Genomic DNA, 21,565 nt, shown 5'->3' on the forward strand with positions numbered 1-21,565 from the left:
ATTTTTCATTAAAAACGTCACAGACAGGTGTGTGCAAAGGTGAAATCAATCCTCCACTTGTGCAAGTGTGGGAGGAGCCTGCAGCAATAAAAGGCTGCTCATCCACCCTTGTCTAGAAAGGACACCAGAATATTTGCCTGCCGAACTTCTTTTCCCAAAAATATTCTCTTCTTAGCTCCATTTTCTTCCACGATGAGTTGGATGAAGTGTTGTGTGTTCCCCCTGGTGCTGCTGTGCATGTGGCAGCTGCAAGAAGGAGCACACGCCTGCACATGTCCTCTCACGCATCCACAGACCGCCTTTTGCCAGTCAGGTGTCGGTAAGTGAGATCCTGCATTTAAATTTAGGACTGATGTCAGTTTACTCTGCTTGAATTTGAATCACATTCATGATTTTACCAAACAGATGAAGGCTGACTGAGGCTTTTTCGGTTCATAGGGAGTTTGTTGTAATTCTAGTCTTCCGAGATTGACTTCTTTTTTGTCTTTCTAGTCATCAGGGCAAAGGTGGTTGCAAAAAAAACCGGCGTTGGTAAATATAACGACGTCAAGTATGACATCCAACACATTGCGGTGATTATGAGGCATTAATACAAATTAATGAGGTTTATCCATGAATCAACATTTTTCTTTTGGTTATTTGATTTTCCAGACATTCAGAGGCCCTGAGAAGCTCTTTGGTACCATCTACACTGCATCCAACTCTGCAGCATGTGGTGTGAGTCTGACCAGAGGTGTAGAATATTTGATCACAGGTAAGCATCTTATATGCTCGTAGATCTCAAAAGGTTTTATTTTTCCAGCATGAAGCTAATGGAAATGAGTTTGAGTCACTTGTTCATCACAACTTTCATCAACTAACGCTGTTTTGACTGAGTGGTTCAAATGTTTGACTTTAGAACTGAAGTGTTTTAGCTCTTTGAGATTTAAAATTCCATTGCAAAATATGATAGTGTGAAATGTACATGCTGTAGTTTAAATTAAGGTTATGTAAACATTGATATAAAATGTAACAAAGCCTAGTTAAAGTGGTGGACTTGTGCAGCCCTTTGAGACACTTGTGATTAAGGGCTATATAAATAAACTTTGATTTTACCATAGGATGAGGATATCTAAGTGGGGCATATTCTCTGTTCAGCTTTTTCGTCACCCATATTTCCCTTTTTTTTAGGCCGAATGAGATCTGACGGGTCTCTGTACATCTCATTGTGTGACTACATTGTTCCCTGGAAAAGCAGCCACACGATCCTGGTGGAGCGTTATTCAATGGGCTGTGATTGCAAGGTAAGCAAACCTAACGGTCATCTTTTCCAAGAATGTGTTCAATCCTGATCGGGTTTTATCCTCCAGATCACTCGCTGTGACTCTGTCCCGTGTGGGATCAGCGGCCCGACTGAGTGCTTGTGGACGGAAAAGCTGTTTGGTGATTCAGGGCAGGACAAACAATGTGCTTGCATCAAGAGAAGGGATGGTTCTTGTGTCTGGTACAAGGAGGCCGCCTCACCCACAAAGGGTTAATGGATTAAAGACTCCAAAATCCCCACCTTGCAGGAAAATAAAAACAAATCACAAATCTATTTAAAGCAATGCAGTGTCTTTTACTATGTTGAGTTTGCGTGTTTTTAAAATGACAATCATGAGTTAAGCACAAAGTACTATCTCAATGGAATCGCCACAAAAAACAGTTTTGACTGTTTTTGCATTGATGTCATAAACCAAAAATGTAATTATGAATCTTGGTTCCGCTTAAATTAACTTCTTGGCATGTGGTTAATTCCCAAATATGAAAAACGAGCTATTATCTTCCTTGCCAGTAAAGTCATCTTCTAAAATGTTTTATAAAATGTCATACACCATGAGCTGACCATTTATTTTGAGTAACAGTAAAACTGTCAAACTAGGACATGTTTGACGCGGGTGACTTAATAGCTCATAGAAGGATTTTATTGGAGTGGAAATCACATGCCCCCAAGGCCTCCCTGTGGCTTAAGGACCTCATCTTAGATTCAGAGAAAATTAAATATAATCTGAGGGGTACACCTAAACAATGTGACTTGACCCTGGGCTGCATAATTAATTACATAGCTAAATTGAAGAGACTATAGAATAAATGTGACTCACTGTTGACAATGAACCTTTCCACTTACCTCAACTCTTTGTTTTTTTCTTTTTTGTTTTTATTCAGTGACACTTCTGTTTTTGTATTTATTTTTTCTCCTTTTAGTCAATGTGATTCTCTGCTTGTGGTGAAGAGGAAGGCAGTACATTGCTACCCAATGTGACTGAAATGTAGTTTTTTTAAATTTTTTTAATTAGATTTTTTTTTCTGGGAAGGAACAAAAAAAAAATGTCCGTCTTTGCAGTACCTATATTATGATTTCCCAATCAAATGAATAAATTTTTTTTTTTTTAAAGTCAGCCACAACACTGTCACCTTGTCCTGCAGGAAAGAACCTAGGATAATTTATTTTTTGTCATTTTAATTTTTATGGCATTAACTCATGTTCTCAAGGCACTTTTCATAAGTTGTAGAAGCATATTCCTCCAAGGTTTCTCATTGTCATCCCATTGGGTTGACTTTTTTTTCTTGCCCTGATGTGGGATCTGAGCTGAGGATGTCGTCGTGGCTTGTGCAGCCCTTTGAGACTCTCGTGATTTAGGGCTATGTAAGTAAACTTTGATTGATTGATGAATATATTCAATATGCCTCACATTATTTTGATGCAAACTGACTGACAAAACTATATTGTACTTTGTGTATTCAAAACAAATGTCGAGTTTTGACATGACAATCTTAATCGAACGGTTCCTTTTTTGATAAGACAACTTAAAAAGTTTGTGATAATAAATCCGACCTTGTTTTTCAACTTTATTCTTTTTGCTGTCATGCACACTTTTGCCTTTCAAAATATGGACAAATTCCCTGGAAAATGGGAAGAAATGAGGGATTTTCATTTTCATCACAGGTTGCTGTATATATAGAAAATCCCTAGATGGGATTTATTGCCAGATCTTGAGAAACCGTTCCTTTTTTTTAAGAGCCATTCAAAAGTCTATTTTTTGTCCTAGTTACAGCAGTTACAGGAAACGGATTAGAATAATTCAGATTTATACCAATTTATGCTCTATTTGAGGGATATTGATTCTCATTTTTTTTGCTTGATTTCATTGGAATCATTCTATAAGGCAAGGGTGGGCAAACTACGCCACATCCAGCCCGGTGGTCCCTTTAATCGGGCCCACCAAATGCTAAAACAGAATTGAGCAAATATTTTTTTTTCCCCAACAAAACTAATACTAGACTTAGGGCAGGTGTCAGCAACCCAAAATGTTGAAAGACCCATATTGGACCAAAAATACAAAAACAAATCTGTCTGGAGCCTCAAAAAATTAAAAGCCATATTACTAAAAGCATGTTAGCATCTATTAGCTTGCAGCGACCAAATATGCCTGATTAGCACTCCACACAAGTCAATAACATCAACAAAACTCACCTTTGTGCATTCATGCACAACGTTAAAAGTTTGGTGGACAAAATGAGACAGAAAAAGAAGTGGCATAAAACATGTCTTAGAAAGTCGGAGAGAGTTATACATGTAAACAAACTAGGGTGAGTTCAAGGACCGCCAAAATTAGTAGGACAAAATGGCGCTCGCCAAATACTCGAATCAGTGAAGCATGTTTATTATAAACAATGTGATTTATAACAATTAGGGAGGCTTGTGTCATGTTTGTCCTCCTACAGAGACCATATTAAAACAAAAAAATATGTTTTTTTTCCCCTCTTTTTTTCCATTTTTCATACATTTTTGAAAAAGCTCCAGAGAGCCACTAGGGCGGCGCTAAAGAGCCGCATGCGGCTCGAGAGCCGCGGGTTGCCGACCCCCGACTTAGGGGGATCAACAACACTGCTCCCGCTGAAAGAGAATGTAAGTGTTAACCATGCAATTGGTATTAAATGGTTATTTGATGTTCAATAATATATCGATATATTATTGAAAATAGATGTATTAGGATTCAAATAGACCATGTTTCAGAAGCCTACTCTTAGTTCCAAGAGATATGATATGCTTTAAAATGCATCATGTGCTCGCCCGGCCCAAAAGCCAATGTGGCCCCTGAGCCAAAAAGTTTGCCCACCCCTGCCATAAGGTGCTACCTTTTTTCTATGCTTTTTCAGTAAAATTACAATAAAACAATTCAAGATTCAAGATTCAAGATTGTTTATTGTCATATGCATATGTTAAACAGACAGTTTGCCGTACAATGAAAATCTTACTTTGCTAGTCCACCTCTCAACAAGTCACACGGTACCTAGCTAAAAAAAAAAAAAATTAAAAAAAATAAATAAATAAATAAATAAAATAAAATAAAATAAAATAAAATAAAATAAAATAAAAATAATAAATAATAACAAATACACAATCTACGGATCATTTCAGTGCAAAACAATATTACTGTAAAAGGTTCTACACAAGAGCATTTTAACAATACAGAAAATAAACAGCCGACAAATACAAATTAGGACTCTATAGGAAACTTGCATTAACACTATTTTAACTGTAAATGTAAAATAAAGGTTTCTTTGAACCTTTATTTTTATTTTTTTTACCCTTTTTTTGTTGTTGTGGCTCTCATCCAGTTAGTTGGATGGATAAGAAGGCAGAGTGGGTCAATTACTTATAAAAATGGCTCACAACATCATATCAGTTCTGGCCCACTTAAAAGAACCATTCAAAAAACGTGACTCGTTCAAACGTTACATACCCATGAAGTCATTCTTTCCTGAGATATCCACTCTGACCCACACATAATGCACAAACTCTGCTAAACCTACATGTATTGTGTGGTTTAGAACATATAAATCAAACACAAACCTGCATAAAACTTCTGAGTGAGGACCCTCGTAATATTAAATACATGGAAATAAAAATGGCGCTGTGAAGACACGAAGGGAAAGAAGGACACAACATGGAAAAGGTTGATGGGGATTGGTGCTGCATTGGAAAAAAATTGCTTTCTTTTTTTAAATTCCAATGAAAAAATACCAGTGATGCTTTTGTTTTGGTAGACTAATAACAGTCTGTTGTTTTTTGTGTTCCTATACCGAGTGTCCTTGCTCTGCACTGTGGGGCAGTGGAGCCTTCTACCCCAAGTTGCCATGATTGAGAATTAAATATCTGCCTAGCAACAAGAAACTGGACAAACACCACAAAAAAATGTGTTTTTCTTGTTAGTTAACACAAACTCTGCTTATTTTTTTAAACGTGCATGCATTGTGCGGTTCAGAATATATACATCAAACACAAAGAGAAAGAGTTTTTCTTGTTCATCCAGTAAATAGTTGCTGGGTGCACACACTTTTTTTTTTTTTAAGTACAAAACATCACAGACAGGTGTGTGCAAAGGTCAGAAATCAATCATCCAATTGTGAGAGTGATGGAGAGTGTGGGAGGAGCCTGCAGCAATAAAAGGCTGCTCATCCACCCTTTTCAAGAAAGTAGACCCCAGACTCACCTATGCATTACTTCTCTCAAATCGTCTCTTCTCAGGTACATTTTCTTCCATGATGAGTTGGATGAAGTGTTGTGTGTTCCCCCTGGTGCTGCTGTGCATGTGGCAGCTGCAAGAAGGAGCACACGCCTGCACATGTCCTTATGACCATCCACAGACATAGTTTTGCCAGTCAGATGTTGGTAAGTTAAACGTTAAAATGTTTTGGTTGTACATAATGTTTGCCTCCATGGATTGTCCGTGTATGTTGACAAGGAACGCTGCTAAATGTGGTCAAAATGCGACAAAAATTGGAATCGTCCCGTATTGAGCTGCCAAGGTTTATTTAGTACACTGCAAAAAGTCATTATTGGTGTTTGCTTCAATTCTAGTCAAAGATTGACTGGCATTTTCTTTCTAGCAATCAAGGCAAAGGTGGTTTCAAAGGCGACGGCCGGTGAATTGAAGTACGACATCACGTATGACATCAAACTGACCAAGGTTATTAATTATAGTCAATTATGTCAATGATTGCATGCAAATTCTAATTTATATACATTTTTTCAGATATTGAAAGGTCCTATCAGGCACTATGATACCATCTGCACTGCATCCTCCTCTGCAGCATGTGGTGTGACTCTGAACAAAGGTGTAGAATATTTCATCACAGGTAAAACAAAACATCCTTGGGTTTTATGATTTTGAAATATTTCTTCCTGCAGGAGTATGAAATGATCAGTTCAGCTTGTTTGACTAAAGTTTCTCAATTGCAGGCCAACTGAAGCCTGACGGGTCGCTGCGTGTTTCATCCTGTAATTATGTTGTACCCTGGATGAGCAGCCATGATATCCTGGTAGAACACTTTATGATGGGCTGTGATTGCAAGGTAAGCAGACCTAATTTATGGTAAATGTTATGTAAATCCTAACCTTTGCTGTATTATCCAGATCACTCGCTGCTCCTCTGTGCCGTGCGGGATCGGCAGCCCAACTGAGTGCTTGTGGACAAATACAATTGATGAGCAGGACAAACAATCTGCTTGCATCAAGAAAAGTGATGGTTCTTGTTCCTGGTACAGAGAGGAACCTAATGGACATTAATGACCCTAAACTCCCAAGCAGAAAATGTCATGCAAATAAATCTTTTTAAAGAAATGAAGTGTATTTTACTGTTGAGGGTTTTTAAAATGGCAATTGGTTAAGCCATTGGTGGTGTCAGGTCTATTTTACGGAGGCTTAAGCCTCAAATTGTTCAGTTTTACTAAATTAAGGAATATGAATTAGAACATAACCTGTTTTTTTCACTATTATTCATTTGAAGACCCTTCGTCAGTACTTATCAATAACACCCGTATTACTGTATGGAAAACCCAGTCCACTTTTTCACTGTTACCTTAGCAAGGTCGAGCAGGATATCATTAAGGCTAGTTCAGTGCATTGAACACTGCTGGGTAGGTTATCCAATTCAGCTTTTTTTTTTTTGTCAAATCTGATTTTGAGTAGGCCACATTACTTAAAAAATGTCCAGATTCTAATGTGAATGCAAACTGACCCGAACACAGACATGGCAGTTTGACGTCACACCTCCTGCAGTGTTTACTGAACTAAACATGCTTAATCAGGCCCGGCCCTAACCAATCTGGCGCCCTAGGCAAGATTTTAGGTGGCGCCCCCCCACATCGGCAGTGAAGTGTATATACTCACAAGAAACCGAATAGGTAATGTTGTAACAAATAATATTTCTATTATATAGGCTTTACTTTGCATTTTAATTAACGTGGGATTATTTTTTGTATTTAGAAGTAATAGTACCAAATTTTTTTTTTTTTCTCCAACAGTTGTGGCACTGGCGTGGCGCCCCCTGATGGACGGCGCCCTTAGCATTTGCCTATACGGCCTATGCCACGGTTCGGCCCTGTGCTTAATTCTAGTCTCAGTACTGGCACATTTGTGGCTATTTCAAGGATTCTGTGCAATCAAAGACCTTGTTTACATTGCAAATCAGATTATTTTACCCTTAAGTGATATTTTTTTTTGCTAGTCTAAACTCTTCAAAGTGATCAAATCTGATCTTTTGGCATCAGTCAGGCCACATCAGGAGGTAGTCCTGAATCTGATTATCTGATCTTTTCAAATGTGACTTCAATCGAAACGCAATGTGACCTGAATGTGACTTTTTTTTTTTTCCATCAGCTTAGAGCGAGCTACGTCACTCGTGCGTCGGAAAAGAAGCAGTCGCCAGCGAAAATGTATTTCATCACTTGTGGTTTCGGTTTTTATTTAAGACGACCAAATTTTCGATGCATCACTTGTCAATAGTGCGCAAATAGGCTATAAGTAATATTAATTCTGAAGAAATAGCATTGTCGAAGGACCTAAATGACGCTGTGTCGCATTTACCTACATGTGAGTTGAAAAATAAAGTTCACATAGATCCACTCTCTAACAACCATAAAACGATCACAACCCTGCCAAATATATTACACTATATACAGCCATTCATACATTATATTTAATTAATTTTCACATAAAACAAAACATTTTAAGGTGTTGCTGCTTTTATTTTATTTTGTAGTAGCTACTTCCTGTCAACTTTGTTTTCACTATTGAAGTGCACATGTAAAGTGACATGGAGGCCACATTAGGGCTGTGCACGTTTACACTGGAGTCAGGTCAAAATCACATTTTACTTGCAGTGTAAACAGTCAGCTGGAAAAATTCCAATTCGGGCCAATTTGACCTGCAGTGTAAATGTCAAAGTCAACAGTTTCTGAGACTATAAAAATGGGACCCATTACCTCCCTGCTTGGCACTCTGCATCAAGGGTTGGAATTGGGGTTTAAATCACCAAAAATGATTCCCGGGCGCGGCCGCAACTGCTGCTCACTGCTCTCCTCACCTCCCAGGGGTTGATCAAGGGTGATGGGTCAAAGGCAGAGAATAATGTTGCCACACATAGTGTGTGTGTGACAATCATGGGTACTTCAACTTAACTTTAACTACGGAGAAGATTATGAAAGACGTCTCTCACAGTTGTGGGGACATTTGCTCAATGTCTGCTCTGAAGAGCGAGTTGTGGAACATTGACGTGAGTTCTTATTAAATTTTTGCCTGTTTCTGCTCATTCGTCAACTATTTTGCATTGGTCTATTTTGGTGAGTTTATGATGAGCGTCATTATTTGCCGTTATGCGACCGGAGTGCACCATAACTCTATCTGATTGATTTATAATATAAAACTGATAATGTCTTTCATATTGCTGACAGAAAAATAACTTCCATACCGTATGATAAGCAAATCCCACTACTACAGCTTTGCAGCATAGGTGTGCTACTTAAACTTAATTGATGTAGTTTAATAGTGGTGTGGCCTAACATAAATCATGATCATTAATAAAAGTTAATTTTATTTTGAATTGACTTTCCATAAATATATAAAAGTATTCATCATATTCTCTTCATGTCGTATTGGGCTCCAGTGTTGCTCTTTTAAGTTAGAGCTTTTATCCAATCAGAATCCAGCTAGCTTGTTGCCAGCGCTGTATGAATTCTGCCGGAGGCCTTCTGACCCAACATGACAAATGGGAGCATGGGGAAAATCCCCTGAAGAGCAGAAAAACCTGCGAAACAGGCTTGTAGGGATTTTTTCCTGACCTAACGTATAATCCGCTCTACCCCGGTATTGAGCACTGTATAACGGATAAACCACAGAAACCTCGACTATACATATATATGTATATATAAATATATATATATATATATATATATATATATATATATATATATATATATATGTGTATATATATATATATATATATATATATATATATATATATATATATATATATATATATATATATATATATATATATATATATATATATATGTATATATATATATACCGGTATGTATATATATATATATATATATATATTAGGGCTGCGAATATTTGGGTGTCCCACGATTCGATTCACTATCGATTCTTGGATCACGATTCGATTCAAAATCGATTTTTTTTTCTCGATTTAACGGGATTCTCGATTTAAAAACGATATTTTCCCGATTCAAAAAGATTCTCTATTCATTCAATACATAGGATTTCAGCAGGATCTACCCCAGTCTGCTGACATGCAAGCAGAGTAGTAGATTTTTGTAAAAAGCTTTTATAATTGTAAAGGACAATGTTTTAACAACTGATTGCAATAATGTAAATTTGTTTGAACTATTAAATGAACCAAAAATATGACTTATTTTATCTTTGTGAAAATATTGGACACAGTGTGTTGTCAAGCTTAAGAGATGCAATGCAAGTGTAAGCCACTGTGACACTATTGTTCCTTTTTTTCTTTTTTTTATAAATGTCTAATGATAATGTCAATGAGGCATTTTTCACTGCTATATTGAAATTGTAACTAATATTGATACTGTTGTTGATAATATTCATTTTTGTTTCACTACTTTTGGTTTGTTCTGTGTCGTGTTTGTGTCTCCTCTCAATTGCTCTGTTTATTGCAGTTCTGAGTGTTGCTGTGTCGGGTTTGGTTTTTGGAATTGGATTGCATTGTTATGGTGTTGCTGTGTATTGTTTTGTTGGATTGATAAATTTAAAAAAAATGACAATCGATTCTGAATCGCACAACATGAGAATCACGATTCGAATTATATATATATATATATATATATATATATATATATATATATATATATATATATATAAAACCTATACATATTTGTTCTTCATATAACATTTTCATTCATTATTAGAAGTGGATTTTAAGAATATGTGAAAGTTCAACCCCTACTTTGTTTATCTTTGTGACGACCGCCTTTAAGTTTTGTAATCAATCAGAAATATCAAGTAGCTAAAATGCGCCAAACATGAATAAGTGTGGAGAGAGTTTTTTTTTGCATTTTTCCCATCATGATTTGCAATGGATTTAAATGGGTGTAATTTTGGATTTTTTATGGTGATTGACTGTTTTTAAAAAAATATATATTTACAACGTTCAGTGAGCAGGTTGTGTTATGTCTGATATGTTGACTTTTTTGCACCATGACTAAGGAAGGTTGTTTGGATTCGGTCATAAACAAGCTGCGCTCAATGGTCACCGGGCTAAGTCGTTCCCAAAATGGCGACAAGTATGCTCTTATCAAACCCCCAGATATTTAAATTTCATATGATGACACCCTGCCTGACCAGATTGCTTGTTGACCCTGTGCTGTCTCACGGGGAAAATTGAAGGTGCCACAATTGGCCCGCAGGTCGTAATTTGGACACCGATTATCCAAATTTAACTTTCACCAGAGCCTTATGGCCGAAGGGAAGAAGCTGTTACAGAACCTGGAGGTTCTGCTTCAGAGGCTGCGGAACCTCTTTCTAGAATCCAGCAGTGAAAACAGTCCTTGGTGGGGGTGGGAGGAGTCTGCAGATTTTCTGAGCCCTGGTCAGGCAGCGGCTTTTTGCAATTTCCTGGATAGGAGGAAGGGGAGTCCTGATCTTTTCCGCCGTCCTCACCAATCTCTGCAGAGACTTCCAGTCTGACTTATAATATAGCTTTCTATTTCTCCATCTCTTTAGAGAAATTAAACTCATTTTGAGTTCTCACATGACTGTTTAGCAGATGCCTTTTATTGATGTTTGCTTCAATTCTAGTCAAAGATTGACTGGCATTTTCTTTCTAGCCAACAAGGCAAAGGTGGTTTCAAAGGCGACGGCCGGTGAATTGAAGTACGACATCACGTATGACATCAAACTGACCAAGGTTATTAATTATAGTCAATTATGTCAATGATTGCATGCAAATGCTAATTTTATATACATTTTTTTCAGATATTGAAAGGTCCTATCAGGCACTATGATACCATCTGCACTGCATCCTCCTCTGCAGCATGTGGTGTGACTCTGAACAAAGGTGTAGAATATTTCATCACAGGTAAAACAAAAAACATCCTTGGGTTTTATGATTTGAAATATTTCTTCCTGCAGGAGTATAAAATGATCAGTTCAGCTTGTTTGACTCAAGTTTCTCAATTGCAGGCCAACTGAAGCCTGACGGGTCGCTGCGTGTTTCATCCTGTAATTATGTTGTACCCTGGAAGAGCAGCCATGATATCCTGGTAGAACACTTTATGATGGGCTGTGATTGCAAGGTAAGCAGACCTAATTTATGGTAAATGTTTTGTAAATCCTAACCTTTTGCTGTATTATCCAGATCACTCGCTGCTCCTCTGTGCCGTGCGGGATCGGCAGCCCAACTGAGTGCTTGTGGACAAATACAATTGACGAGCAGGACAAACAATCTGCTTGCATCAAGAAAAGTGATGGTTCTTGTTCCTGGTACAGGGAGGAACCTAATGGACATTAAAGACCCTAAACTCCCAAGCAGAAAATGTCAGATACAAATCAATCTATTTAAAGAAATTAAGTGTATTTTACTGTTGAGGGTTTTTAAAATGGCAATTGGTGGTGTTAGGTCTAATTTGCGGAGGCTTAAGTCTCAAACTTTTCAGTTTTACTAAATGCAGGAATATGAATTAGAATATAACCTGTTATTTTTCACTATTACTCATTTGAAGACAGTACTTGATATCCGTTCCATCAGTAACACCCGCATTACTGTATGGAAAACCCAGTCCACTTTTTCACTGTTACCTTAGCAAGGTCCAGCAGGATATCGTTAAGGCTAGTTCAGTGCGTTGAACACTGCTGGGTAGGTTATCCAATTCAGCTTTTTTTTGTTTTTTTTTGTCAAATCTGATTTTGTGTAGGCCACATTACTTAAAAAATGTCCAGATTCCAATGTGAATGCAAACTGACCCGAACACAGACATGGTGGTATGACGTCACACGTCCTGCAGTGTTTACTGAAGTAAACATGCTTAAATTCTAGTCTCAGTACTGGCACATTTGTGGCTATTTCAAGGATTATGTGCAATCAAAGGCCTTGTTTACATTGCAAATCAGATTATTTTGCCCTCAAGTGATATATATTTTTTTTGCTAGGCTAAATTCTTCAAAGTGATCAAATTTGATCTTTTGGCATCAGTCAGGCCACATCAGGAGGTAGTCCTGAATCTGATTATCTGATCTTTTCAAATGTGACTTAAATCAAAACTCAATGTGACCTGAATGACTTTTTTTTTCCCATCAGCTTAGGGCGAGCTACGTCAGTCGTGCGCCGGAAAAAAGCAGTCGCCAGCGAAAATGTATATTTCATCACTTGTGGTTTTGGTTTTTATTTAAGACGACCAAATTTTCGATGCATCACTTGTCAATAGTGCGCAAATAGGCTATAAGGAATATATTTTGATTCCGAAAACTTGGCAATTGAAGGACCTAAATGACGCTGTGGCGCATTTACCTACATGTGAGTTGAAAAAAAAAGTTCACATAGATCCACTCTCTAACAACCATAAAACCATTACAACCCTCCCAAATATATTACACTTTATACAGCCATTCATACATTGTATTGAATTTTCACAAAACATTTTAAGGTGTTGCTACTTTTATTTTATTTTGTCGTAGCTACTTCCTGTCAACTTTGTTTTCACTTTATTGAAGTGTGCATGTAAAGTGACATGGAGGCCACATTAGGGCTGTGCACGTTTACACTGGAGTCAGGTCAAAATCACATTTTACTTGCAGTGTAAACAGTCAGCTGGAAAAAAATCCAATTCGGGCCACTTTGCCCTGCAGTGTAAATGTCAAAGTCAACAGTTTCTGAGACTATAAAAATGGGACCCATTACCTCCCTGCTTGGCACTCTGCATCAAGGGTTGGAATTGGGGTTTAAATCACCAAAAATGATTCCCGGGCGTGGCCATCGCTGCTGCTCACTGCTCCCCTCACCTCCCAAGGGTTGATCAAGGGTGATGGGTCAAATGCAGAGAATAATTTTGCCACACCTAGTGTGTGTGACAATCATGGGTACTTCAACTTAACTTTAACTACGGAAAAGATTATGAAAGACGTCTCTCACAGTTGTGGGGACATTTGCCTCAATGTCTGCTCTGAAGAGCGAGTTGTGGAACATTGACGTGAGTTATTATTACATTTTCGCCTGTTTCTGCTCATTTGTCAACTATTTTGCATCGGTCTATTTTGGTGAGCTTATGATGAGCGTCATTATTTGCCATTATGCGACCGGAGTGCACCATAACTCTATCTGATTGATTTATAATATAAAACTGATAATGTCTTTTATATTGCTGACAAAAAAATAACTTCCATACCGTATGATAAGCAAATCCCACTACTACAGCTTTGCAGCATAGGTGTGCTACTTAAACCTAATTGACGTAGTTTAATAGTGGTGTGGCGTAACATAAATCATGATCATTAATTAATAAAAGTTAATTTTATTTTGAATTGACTTTCCATAAATATATAAAATTATTCATCATATTCTCTTCATGTCATATTACGCTCCAGTGTTGCTCTTTTAAGTTAGAGCTTTTATCCAATCAGAATCCAGCTAGTTGTTGCCAGCGCTGTATGAATTCTGCCGGAGGCCTTCTGACCCAACATGAGAAATGGGAGCATGGGGAAAATCCCCTGAAGAGCAGGAAAACCTGCGAAACAGGCTTGTAGGGATTTTTTCCTGACCTAACGTATATTCCGCTCTACCCCGGTATTGAGCACTGTATAACAGATAAACCACAGAAACCTCAACTATACATATATATATATGTGTATATATACATATATATATATATATATATATATATATATATATATATATATATATATATATATATATATATATATATATATATATATATTAGGGCTGTGAATCTTTGGGTTTCCCACGATTCGATTCAATATGGATTCTTGGGGTCATGATTCGATTCAAAATCTATTTTTTTCCGATTCAACGCGATTCTCGATTCAAAAACGATATTTTCCCGATTCAAAACAATTCTCTATTCATTCAATACATAGGATTTCAGCAGGATCTACCCCAGTCTGCTGAAATGCAAGCAGAGTAGTAGATTTTTGTAAAAAGCTTTTATAATTCAACTGATTGCAATAATGTAAATTTGTTTTAACTATTAAATGAACCAAAAATATGACTTATTTTATCTTTGTGAAAATATTGGACACAGTGTGTTGTCAAGCTTATGAGATGCGATACAAGTGTAAGCCACTGTGACACTATTGTTCTTTCTTTTCTTTTTTTTTATAAATGTCTAATGATAATGTCAATGAGGGATTTTGAATCACTGTTATGTTGAAATTGTAACTAATATTGATACTGTTGTTGATAATATTCACTTTTGTTTCACTACTTTTGGTTTGTTCTGTGTCGTGTTTGTGTCTCCTCTCAATTGCTCTGTTTATTGCAGTTCTGAGTGTTGCTGGGTCGGGTTTGGTTTTTGGAATTGGATTGCATTATTATGGTATTGCTGTGTATTGTTTTGTTGGATTGATAAATAAGAATAAATAAAATAAAATAAATTTAGAATTAGAATTTTTTCCCACACCCCTAATATATACAGTATATATATATATATATATATATATATATATATATATATATATATATATATATATATATATATATATATATATATATATAACCTATACATATTTGTTCATATAACATTATCATTCATTATTAGAAGTGGATATTAAGAATATGTGAAAGTTCAACTTCTACTTTGTTTATCTTTGTGACGACCGCCTTAAAGTTTTGTAATCAATCAGAAATATCAAGTAGCTAAAATGCGCCAAACATGAATAAGTGTGGAGAGAGGTTTTTTTTGCATTTTTCCCAAAATGATTTGCAATGGATTTAAATGGGTGTGATTTTGGATTTTTTATGGTGGTTGACTGTTTTTAAATTAAATTATATTTACAACGTTCAGTGAGCAGGTTGTGTTATGTCTGATATGTTGACTTTTTTGCACCATGACTAAGGAAGGTTGTTTGGATTCGGTCATAAACAAGCTGCGCTCAATGGTCACCGGGCTAAGTCGTCCCCAAATTGGTGACAAGTATGCTCTTATCAAACCCCCAGATATTTAAATTTCATATGATAACACCCTGCCTGACCAGATTGCTTGTTGACCTTGTGCTATCTCACAGGGAAAATTGAAGGTGCCACAATTGGCCTGCGGGTCATAATTTGGACACCAATTGTCCAGAATTAACTTTCACCAGTTTATAAAGGATGCACCACCAGCAGCAGGTTACATTTAGTATGTCAATATAGCTTCATTAGCTGGTTAGCTTTTTGTGATTAATGCGCCGCTGAAAATTGTTTTGCCTGCGTTAGTGCTTATAATAACAATATCGCTAATATTTAGTTAATATACAGTTCACTAGATGTTAATGGAGTACTGTTGGCGGGTTTTGGATGTTTTTATAGAGGGTTTTGAGGGCGGAATAGACGAGCCCGTGTTGACACCATTGTTTTTACAATTTAGAATTCATGAAAAAACAAAAACATATACGTCTTATACATAAGGATTGTGAATGATAAACAGCACATCCCTTTCCCATTTGTGCATACATCCAGTATGACTGATCTGAGTTCTCACCGTGATGACATCACAACGGAAATTGACGAAGCCTTTTTGAGCGGTAAATTCTAAACGGCCGTTTGATATTGTGGCGTTTTGTGGATGCTTAGACGATATTTTCACATGTTTTGCGGACTGGAAATATCATTGGATATGTTTTTTTAATGGATAAAAATAAACCCATTTCAACATATAAATAGCATTTATTTTTCCATTATACTGGTACTTTATTTAAAAAAAAAGAAAAAAAAAAGCCGACCCTCACGGTTCAAACTGGTGTCCATTGTATCATCCAGGAAAGAAGGAAAAAAATCTTGATTTTGCCGGAAAAATGGAAGGGTAGAGAGGTAATGGCACTGCAGTGAAAAAAGTTACTTTATTATCTAAAAATGTGTAATATTAAAAAATGTAAGTGATGATTTTGTATCAGTAAACTATTATTAGTCTATTGTTTTGTCTTTGTGTCTTTTCTCAGCTCTATGGGGCTAAGTTGCCGTGGAAACAAGTTAACGAGCCCTAATTGAATATATCTAGAAACTTGACCAGAAAAATACTCTGGTTCCTGCGTGTTGTTTTAAATGACATTTATTGTCTGGGTGCTTTAGTGCAGACACATCACACAGAAAGACAAAGTGCTCTAGTTTTCCTAAGTTATATTTACAGAAAGTGTTTGCTGGGTGCACACACATTTTTCATTAAAAACGTCACAGACAGGTGTGTGCAAAGGTGAAATCAATCCTCCACTTGTGCAAGTGTGGGAGGAGCCTGCAGCAATAAAAGGCTGCTCATCCACCCTTGACCAGAAAGGACATCAGAATATTTGCCTGCTGAACTTCTTTTCCCCAAAATTGTCTCTTCTTAGCTCCATTTTCTTCCATGATGAGTTGGATGAAGTGTTGTGTGTTCCCCCTGGTGCTGCTGTGCATGTGGCAGCTGCAAGAAGGAGCACACGCCTGCACATGTCCTCTCACGCATCCACAGACCGCCTTTTGCCAGTCAGGTGTCGGTAAGTGAGATCCTGCATTTAAATTTAGGACTGATGTCAGTTGACTCTGCTTGAACTTGAATCACTTTTATGATTTTACCAAACCGATGAAGACTGACTGAGGCTTTTGTGGTTCTTAAAGAGTTTGTTGTAATTCTAGTCTTTTCTGTCTTTCTAGTCATCAGGGCAAAGGTGGTTGCAAAAAAAAACGGCGTTGGTAAATATAACGACGTCAAGTATGACATCCAACACATTGCGGTGATTATGAGGCATTAATACAAATTAATGAGGTTCATGCATGAATCAACATTTTCTTTTGGTTATTTGATTTTCCAGACATTCAGAGGCCCTAAGAAGCTCTTTGGTACCATCTACACTGCATCCAACTCTGCAGCATGTGGTGTGAGTCTGACCAGAGGTGTAGAATATTTGATCACAGGTAAGCATCTTATATGCTGGTAGATCTCAAAAGGTTTTATTTTTCCAGCATGAAGATGATGGAAATGAGTTTGAGTCACTTGTTCATCACAACTTTCATCAACTGTAATGCTGTTTTGACTGAATAATTCAAATGTTTGACTTTAGAACTGAAGGTTTTGGCTTTTGAGATTCAAAATTTCGTTGCAAAATATGCTAGTGTGAAATGTACATGCTGTAGTTTAAATTAAGGTTATGTAAACATTGATATAAAATGTAATAAAACCTAGTTAAAGTGGTGGACTTGTGCAGCCCTTTGAGACACTTGTGATTAAGGGCTATATAAATAACTTTGATTTTACCATAGGCTGACGATATCTAAGTGGGGCATATTCTCTGTTCAGCTTTTTCGTCACCCATATTTCCCTTTTAGGGCGAATGAGATCTGACGGGTCTCTGTACATCTCATTGTGTGACTACATTGTTCCCTGGAAAAGCAGCCACACGATCCTGGTGGAGCGTTATTCAATGGGCTGTGATTGCAAGGTAAGCAAACCTAACGGTCATCATTTCCAAGAATTTGTTCAATCCTGATCGGGTTTTATCCTCCAGATCACTCGCTGTGACTCTGTCCCGTGTGGGATCAGCGGCCCGACTGAGTGCTTGTGGACGGAAAAGCTGTTTGGTGATTCAGGGCTGGACAAACAATGTGCTTGCATCAAGAGAAGGGATGGTTCTTGTGTCTGGTACAAGGAGGCCGCCTCACCCACAAAGGGTTAATGGATTAAAGACTCCAAAATCCCCACCTTGCAGGAAAATAAAAAAAAATCACAAATCTATTTAAAGCAATGCAGAGTCTTTTACTATGTTGAGTTTGCATGCTTTTAAAATGACAATGATGAGTTCAAAAATGTCTGTCTTTGCAGTACCTAAATTATGATTTCCCAATCAAATGAATAAATATTATTAAAAAAAAAAGGTGCCTTGTCAGCAACAACACTGTCCCCTTGTCCTGCAGGAAAGAACCTAGGAAAATTTAATTTTTGTCATTTTAATTTTTATGGCATTAACTCATGTTCTCAAGGCACTTTTCATGTTGTAGAAGCATGTTTCTCATTGTCATCCCATTGGGTTGAGTTTTGAAGTGTATTTTTTTGAGGGTTTTTAAAATGGCAATTGGTTCAGCCATTGGTGGTGTCAGGTCTATTTTACGGAGGCTTAAGCCTCAAACTTTTCAGTTTTACTAAATGCAGGAATATGAATTATAAAATAACCTATTATTTTTCACTATTACTCATTTGAAGACAGTACTTAATATCCGTTCCATCAGTAACACCCGCATTACTGTATGGAAAACCCAGTCCACTTTTTCACTGTTACCTTAGCAAGATCGAGCAGGATGTTAAGGCTAGTTCAGTGCGTTGAACACTGTTAGGTTATCCAATTCGGCTTTTTTTTTTTTTTTTTTTTTTTTGGTCAAATCTGATTTTTGTATAGGCCACATTACAAAAAAGTATGTCCAGACTCCAATGTGAATGCATACTGACCCGAACACAGACTTGGCAGCAGGCCCGGCCCTAACCAATCTGGCGCCCTAGGCAAGATTTTAGGTGGCGCCCCCCCACATCGGCAGTGAAGTGTATATACTCACAAGAAACCGAATAGCTTTGTCTTTGACTTTTTTTTACTTAAAGAAAGCAAATTAACAATCAGAATAGTTAACAAGATTAAAAAAAAGATATGAATAAATAAATGAATACAAAAAATGAATATATGAAATACAATATTTTTTACATACATAAACACAAAATAAAACGTGTCAACAAGTTGCATAAAATAAATTAAAAAATACAATATAAATAAGGCACTGCACAAAACAAGATATGAAACCAGTATGACTTTAACAACTATATTACAAAAAAAGGGTATCCTACAGAGTTCTCTATTTGTGCTTTTTAATAGAGATTTTTAGAGCAACCCACATGTTGGGGTACATTTCTGCCAGCTTCTTCTCATGCAGGAAGGTCAAGAGTTCCATGTTTGTCATGTTCTTTGATGGCAATGGTGGGAAATTCTGCATTTCCATTGCAAGTTCTGTGCCATTAATGTCCAGCTGGCTGTCATGGGTCAGAGTAGTACTCAGGGCTGTAGCAGCTCTTCTTTTTGTAAGTTGTGGAAATTGAGGAGTACTCCAAACTTGTCATTCACCTCTCCAAGGCTCTGAAATCTCTCATCAAGTGAAGAGATGGCTGTATGTTTTGCTGCTGCAAAACTGGTGGGTTGTGCTGCTGAAGTGGCGGCAGCAGCGGTAGATGTGGTAGATGGCCCAGGGGTGGGATTTAGAAACTTCAACAGTGCATCTGAAGAAAGGAGTATGTGACACCATTGAGTATTACAGTTTAATAATAAAAACATATGATTCCAGGAATAAAATGAAATGATATAATATAGATGAAAAACCAAAGAGATATATGTATGATGTTAACTGATATGCAAATTAGATTAGATTCAATTTATTGTCATCATTACAGTGAAATGCTGAATAGCAGAATGCAAAGTAACAGTATCATATATTATATGAGAATGTTATGTTATGATTACCTTTAACCGAATCACAGCAGTGCTTAAATTAAAAAACAGCATTCCCTCTCATGTGATATTGCTTAATTAACATTATTGATGTGCACTTTAACAACTAGGCTTACAACTATACCTAATATATAAAGGGGTGGAAAAGTGACTATTACCTGCAGGGCAAACATTAGCTAACCAGAAGGCAATAACAATGTAAACAAAAAACACCTGCTTAAAAGATCTAATACAAATGTCCCTGAGGAATGTAAGGTGGGAGTACTGTAATTACCTAACGTTACATTATTATTTTCCATAACAATTTAGCCCCCTCCACAATATTAACCCGACGTTAAAACAGAACTAGCTATTTATTGATTAGCAATTGCCGAATCATGTAACATTAGCTTAATGCTAAAAAGCCAGCTACTATCACATTCTGTAAGAGACAAATAATTTCATGTAGGCTAGCGTTACCTACCTGCTACCTCTGTCTTTTTCTCGTTTCTCCTCCTCTTCTTTTCTCTTTTTTCTTCCCTGGGCACCTGACAGTTTTGGCCGTTTTGACATCTTGTGTTGATTTTTTGATGTGGTGACATCCAAAAAGAGTCATGATACGGGAAGGGAGGGGGCGCACCGTGCGGGGGGGGGGGGGGGGGGGGGCGTAATGTTGTAACAAATAATATTTCTATTAAATAGGCTTTACTTTACATTTTAATTAACGTGGGGTTATTTTTTGTATTTAGAAATAATAGTACCAACTTTTTTCTTTTTCTTTTTTTTTTCTCCAACATTTGTGGCACTGGCGTGGCGCCCCCTGATGGACGGCGCCCTTAGCATTTGCCTATACGGCCTATGCCACGGGCCGGCCCTGCTTGGCAGTATGACGTCCTGCGGTGTTTACTGAAGTAAACATGCTTCAATACTAGTCTCAGTACTGGCACATTTGTGGCTATTTTAAGGATTCTGTGCAATCAAAGGCCTTGTTTACATTGCAAATCTGATTATTTTACCCTCAAGTGATATATATATTTTTTTGCCATCTAAACTCTTCAAAGTGATCAAATCTGATCTTTTGGCATCAGTCAGGCCACATCAGGAGGTCGTCCTGAATCTGAGTATCTGATCTTTTCAAATGTGAATTCAATCAAAATGCAATGTGACTTTTTTTTCCATCAGCTTAGGGCGAGCTAAGTCCAGAGGTGGGTAGTAACGCGCTACATTTACTCTGTTACATCTACTTGAGTAACTTTTGGGATAAATTGTACTTCTAAGAGTAGTTTTAATGCAACATACTTTTACTTTTACTTGAGTATATTTATAGAGAAGAAACGCTACTTTTACTGCGCTACTTTTATCTACATTGAGCTCGCTACTCGCTACTAATTTTTATCGATCTGTTAATGCACGCTTTGTTTGTTTTGGTCTGTCAGACAGACCTCCATAGTGCCTGCGTTTCAACAAATACAGTCACTGGTGACGTTCACTCCATTCCACCAATCAGATGCAGTCACTGGTGACGTTGGACCAATCAAACAAAGCCAGGGGTCACATGACCTGACTTAAACAAGTTGA

At 37.2% G+C, this 21,565-nt stretch overlaps 4 protein-coding genes across 4 annotated transcripts; all 4 read left to right on the forward strand.

Moving 5' to 3' along the window:
- Nucleotides 1–103: 103 nt before the first annotated feature.
- On the forward strand, nucleotides 104–1,576 carry LOC133615499 (metalloproteinase inhibitor 2-like). The gene is made up of 5 exons (XM_061974130.2): nucleotides 104–319; nucleotides 493–572; nucleotides 652–754; nucleotides 1,171–1,283; nucleotides 1,350–1,576. The coding sequence occupies exons 1-5, from the start codon at nucleotides 193–195 to the stop codon at nucleotides 1,515–1,517; spliced, it is 591 nt and encodes a 196-aa protein (XP_061830114.1). The 5' UTR covers nucleotides 104–192; the 3' UTR covers nucleotides 1,518–1,576.
- Nucleotides 1,577–5,438: 3,862 nt separating this feature from the next.
- On the forward strand, nucleotides 5,439–6,626 carry LOC133615720 (metalloproteinase inhibitor 2-like). Its single transcript, XM_061974514.2, has 6 exons — nucleotides 5,439–5,447; nucleotides 5,497–5,551; nucleotides 5,914–5,993; nucleotides 6,060–6,162; nucleotides 6,266–6,378; nucleotides 6,440–6,626. Exons 1-6 carry the CDS (start codon nucleotides 5,439–5,441, stop codon nucleotides 6,590–6,592), a joined length of 513 nt encoding a protein of 170 aa, XP_061830498.1. The 3' UTR covers nucleotides 6,593–6,626.
- Nucleotides 6,627–10,543: 3,917 nt separating this feature from the next.
- LOC133615719 (metalloproteinase inhibitor 2-like) lies at nucleotides 10,544–11,906 on the forward strand. The gene is made up of 5 exons (XM_072915765.1): nucleotides 10,544–10,629; nucleotides 11,144–11,252; nucleotides 11,321–11,423; nucleotides 11,528–11,640; nucleotides 11,703–11,906. Exons 1-5 carry the CDS (start codon nucleotides 10,544–10,546, stop codon nucleotides 11,853–11,855), a joined length of 564 nt encoding a protein of 187 aa, XP_072771866.1. The 3' UTR covers nucleotides 11,856–11,906.
- A 4,901-nt stretch (nucleotides 11,907–16,807) lies between these two features.
- LOC133615058 (metalloproteinase inhibitor 2-like) lies at nucleotides 16,808–18,258 on the forward strand. The gene is made up of 5 exons (XM_061973399.2): nucleotides 16,808–17,023; nucleotides 17,181–17,260; nucleotides 17,339–17,441; nucleotides 17,853–17,965; nucleotides 18,032–18,258. The coding sequence occupies exons 1-5, from the start codon at nucleotides 16,894–16,896 to the stop codon at nucleotides 18,197–18,199; spliced, it is 594 nt and encodes a 197-aa protein (XP_061829383.1). The 5' UTR covers nucleotides 16,808–16,893; the 3' UTR covers nucleotides 18,200–18,258.
- The last annotated feature ends 3,307 nt before the right edge of the window (nucleotides 18,259–21,565 follow it).

This window comes from Nerophis lumbriciformis, linkage group LG22 (assembly GCF_033978685.3).
Source record: "Nerophis lumbriciformis linkage group LG22, RoL_Nlum_v2.1, whole genome shotgun sequence".
NCBI classification, from domain to species: Eukaryota; Metazoa; Chordata; class Actinopteri; order Syngnathiformes; family Syngnathidae; genus Nerophis; species Nerophis lumbriciformis.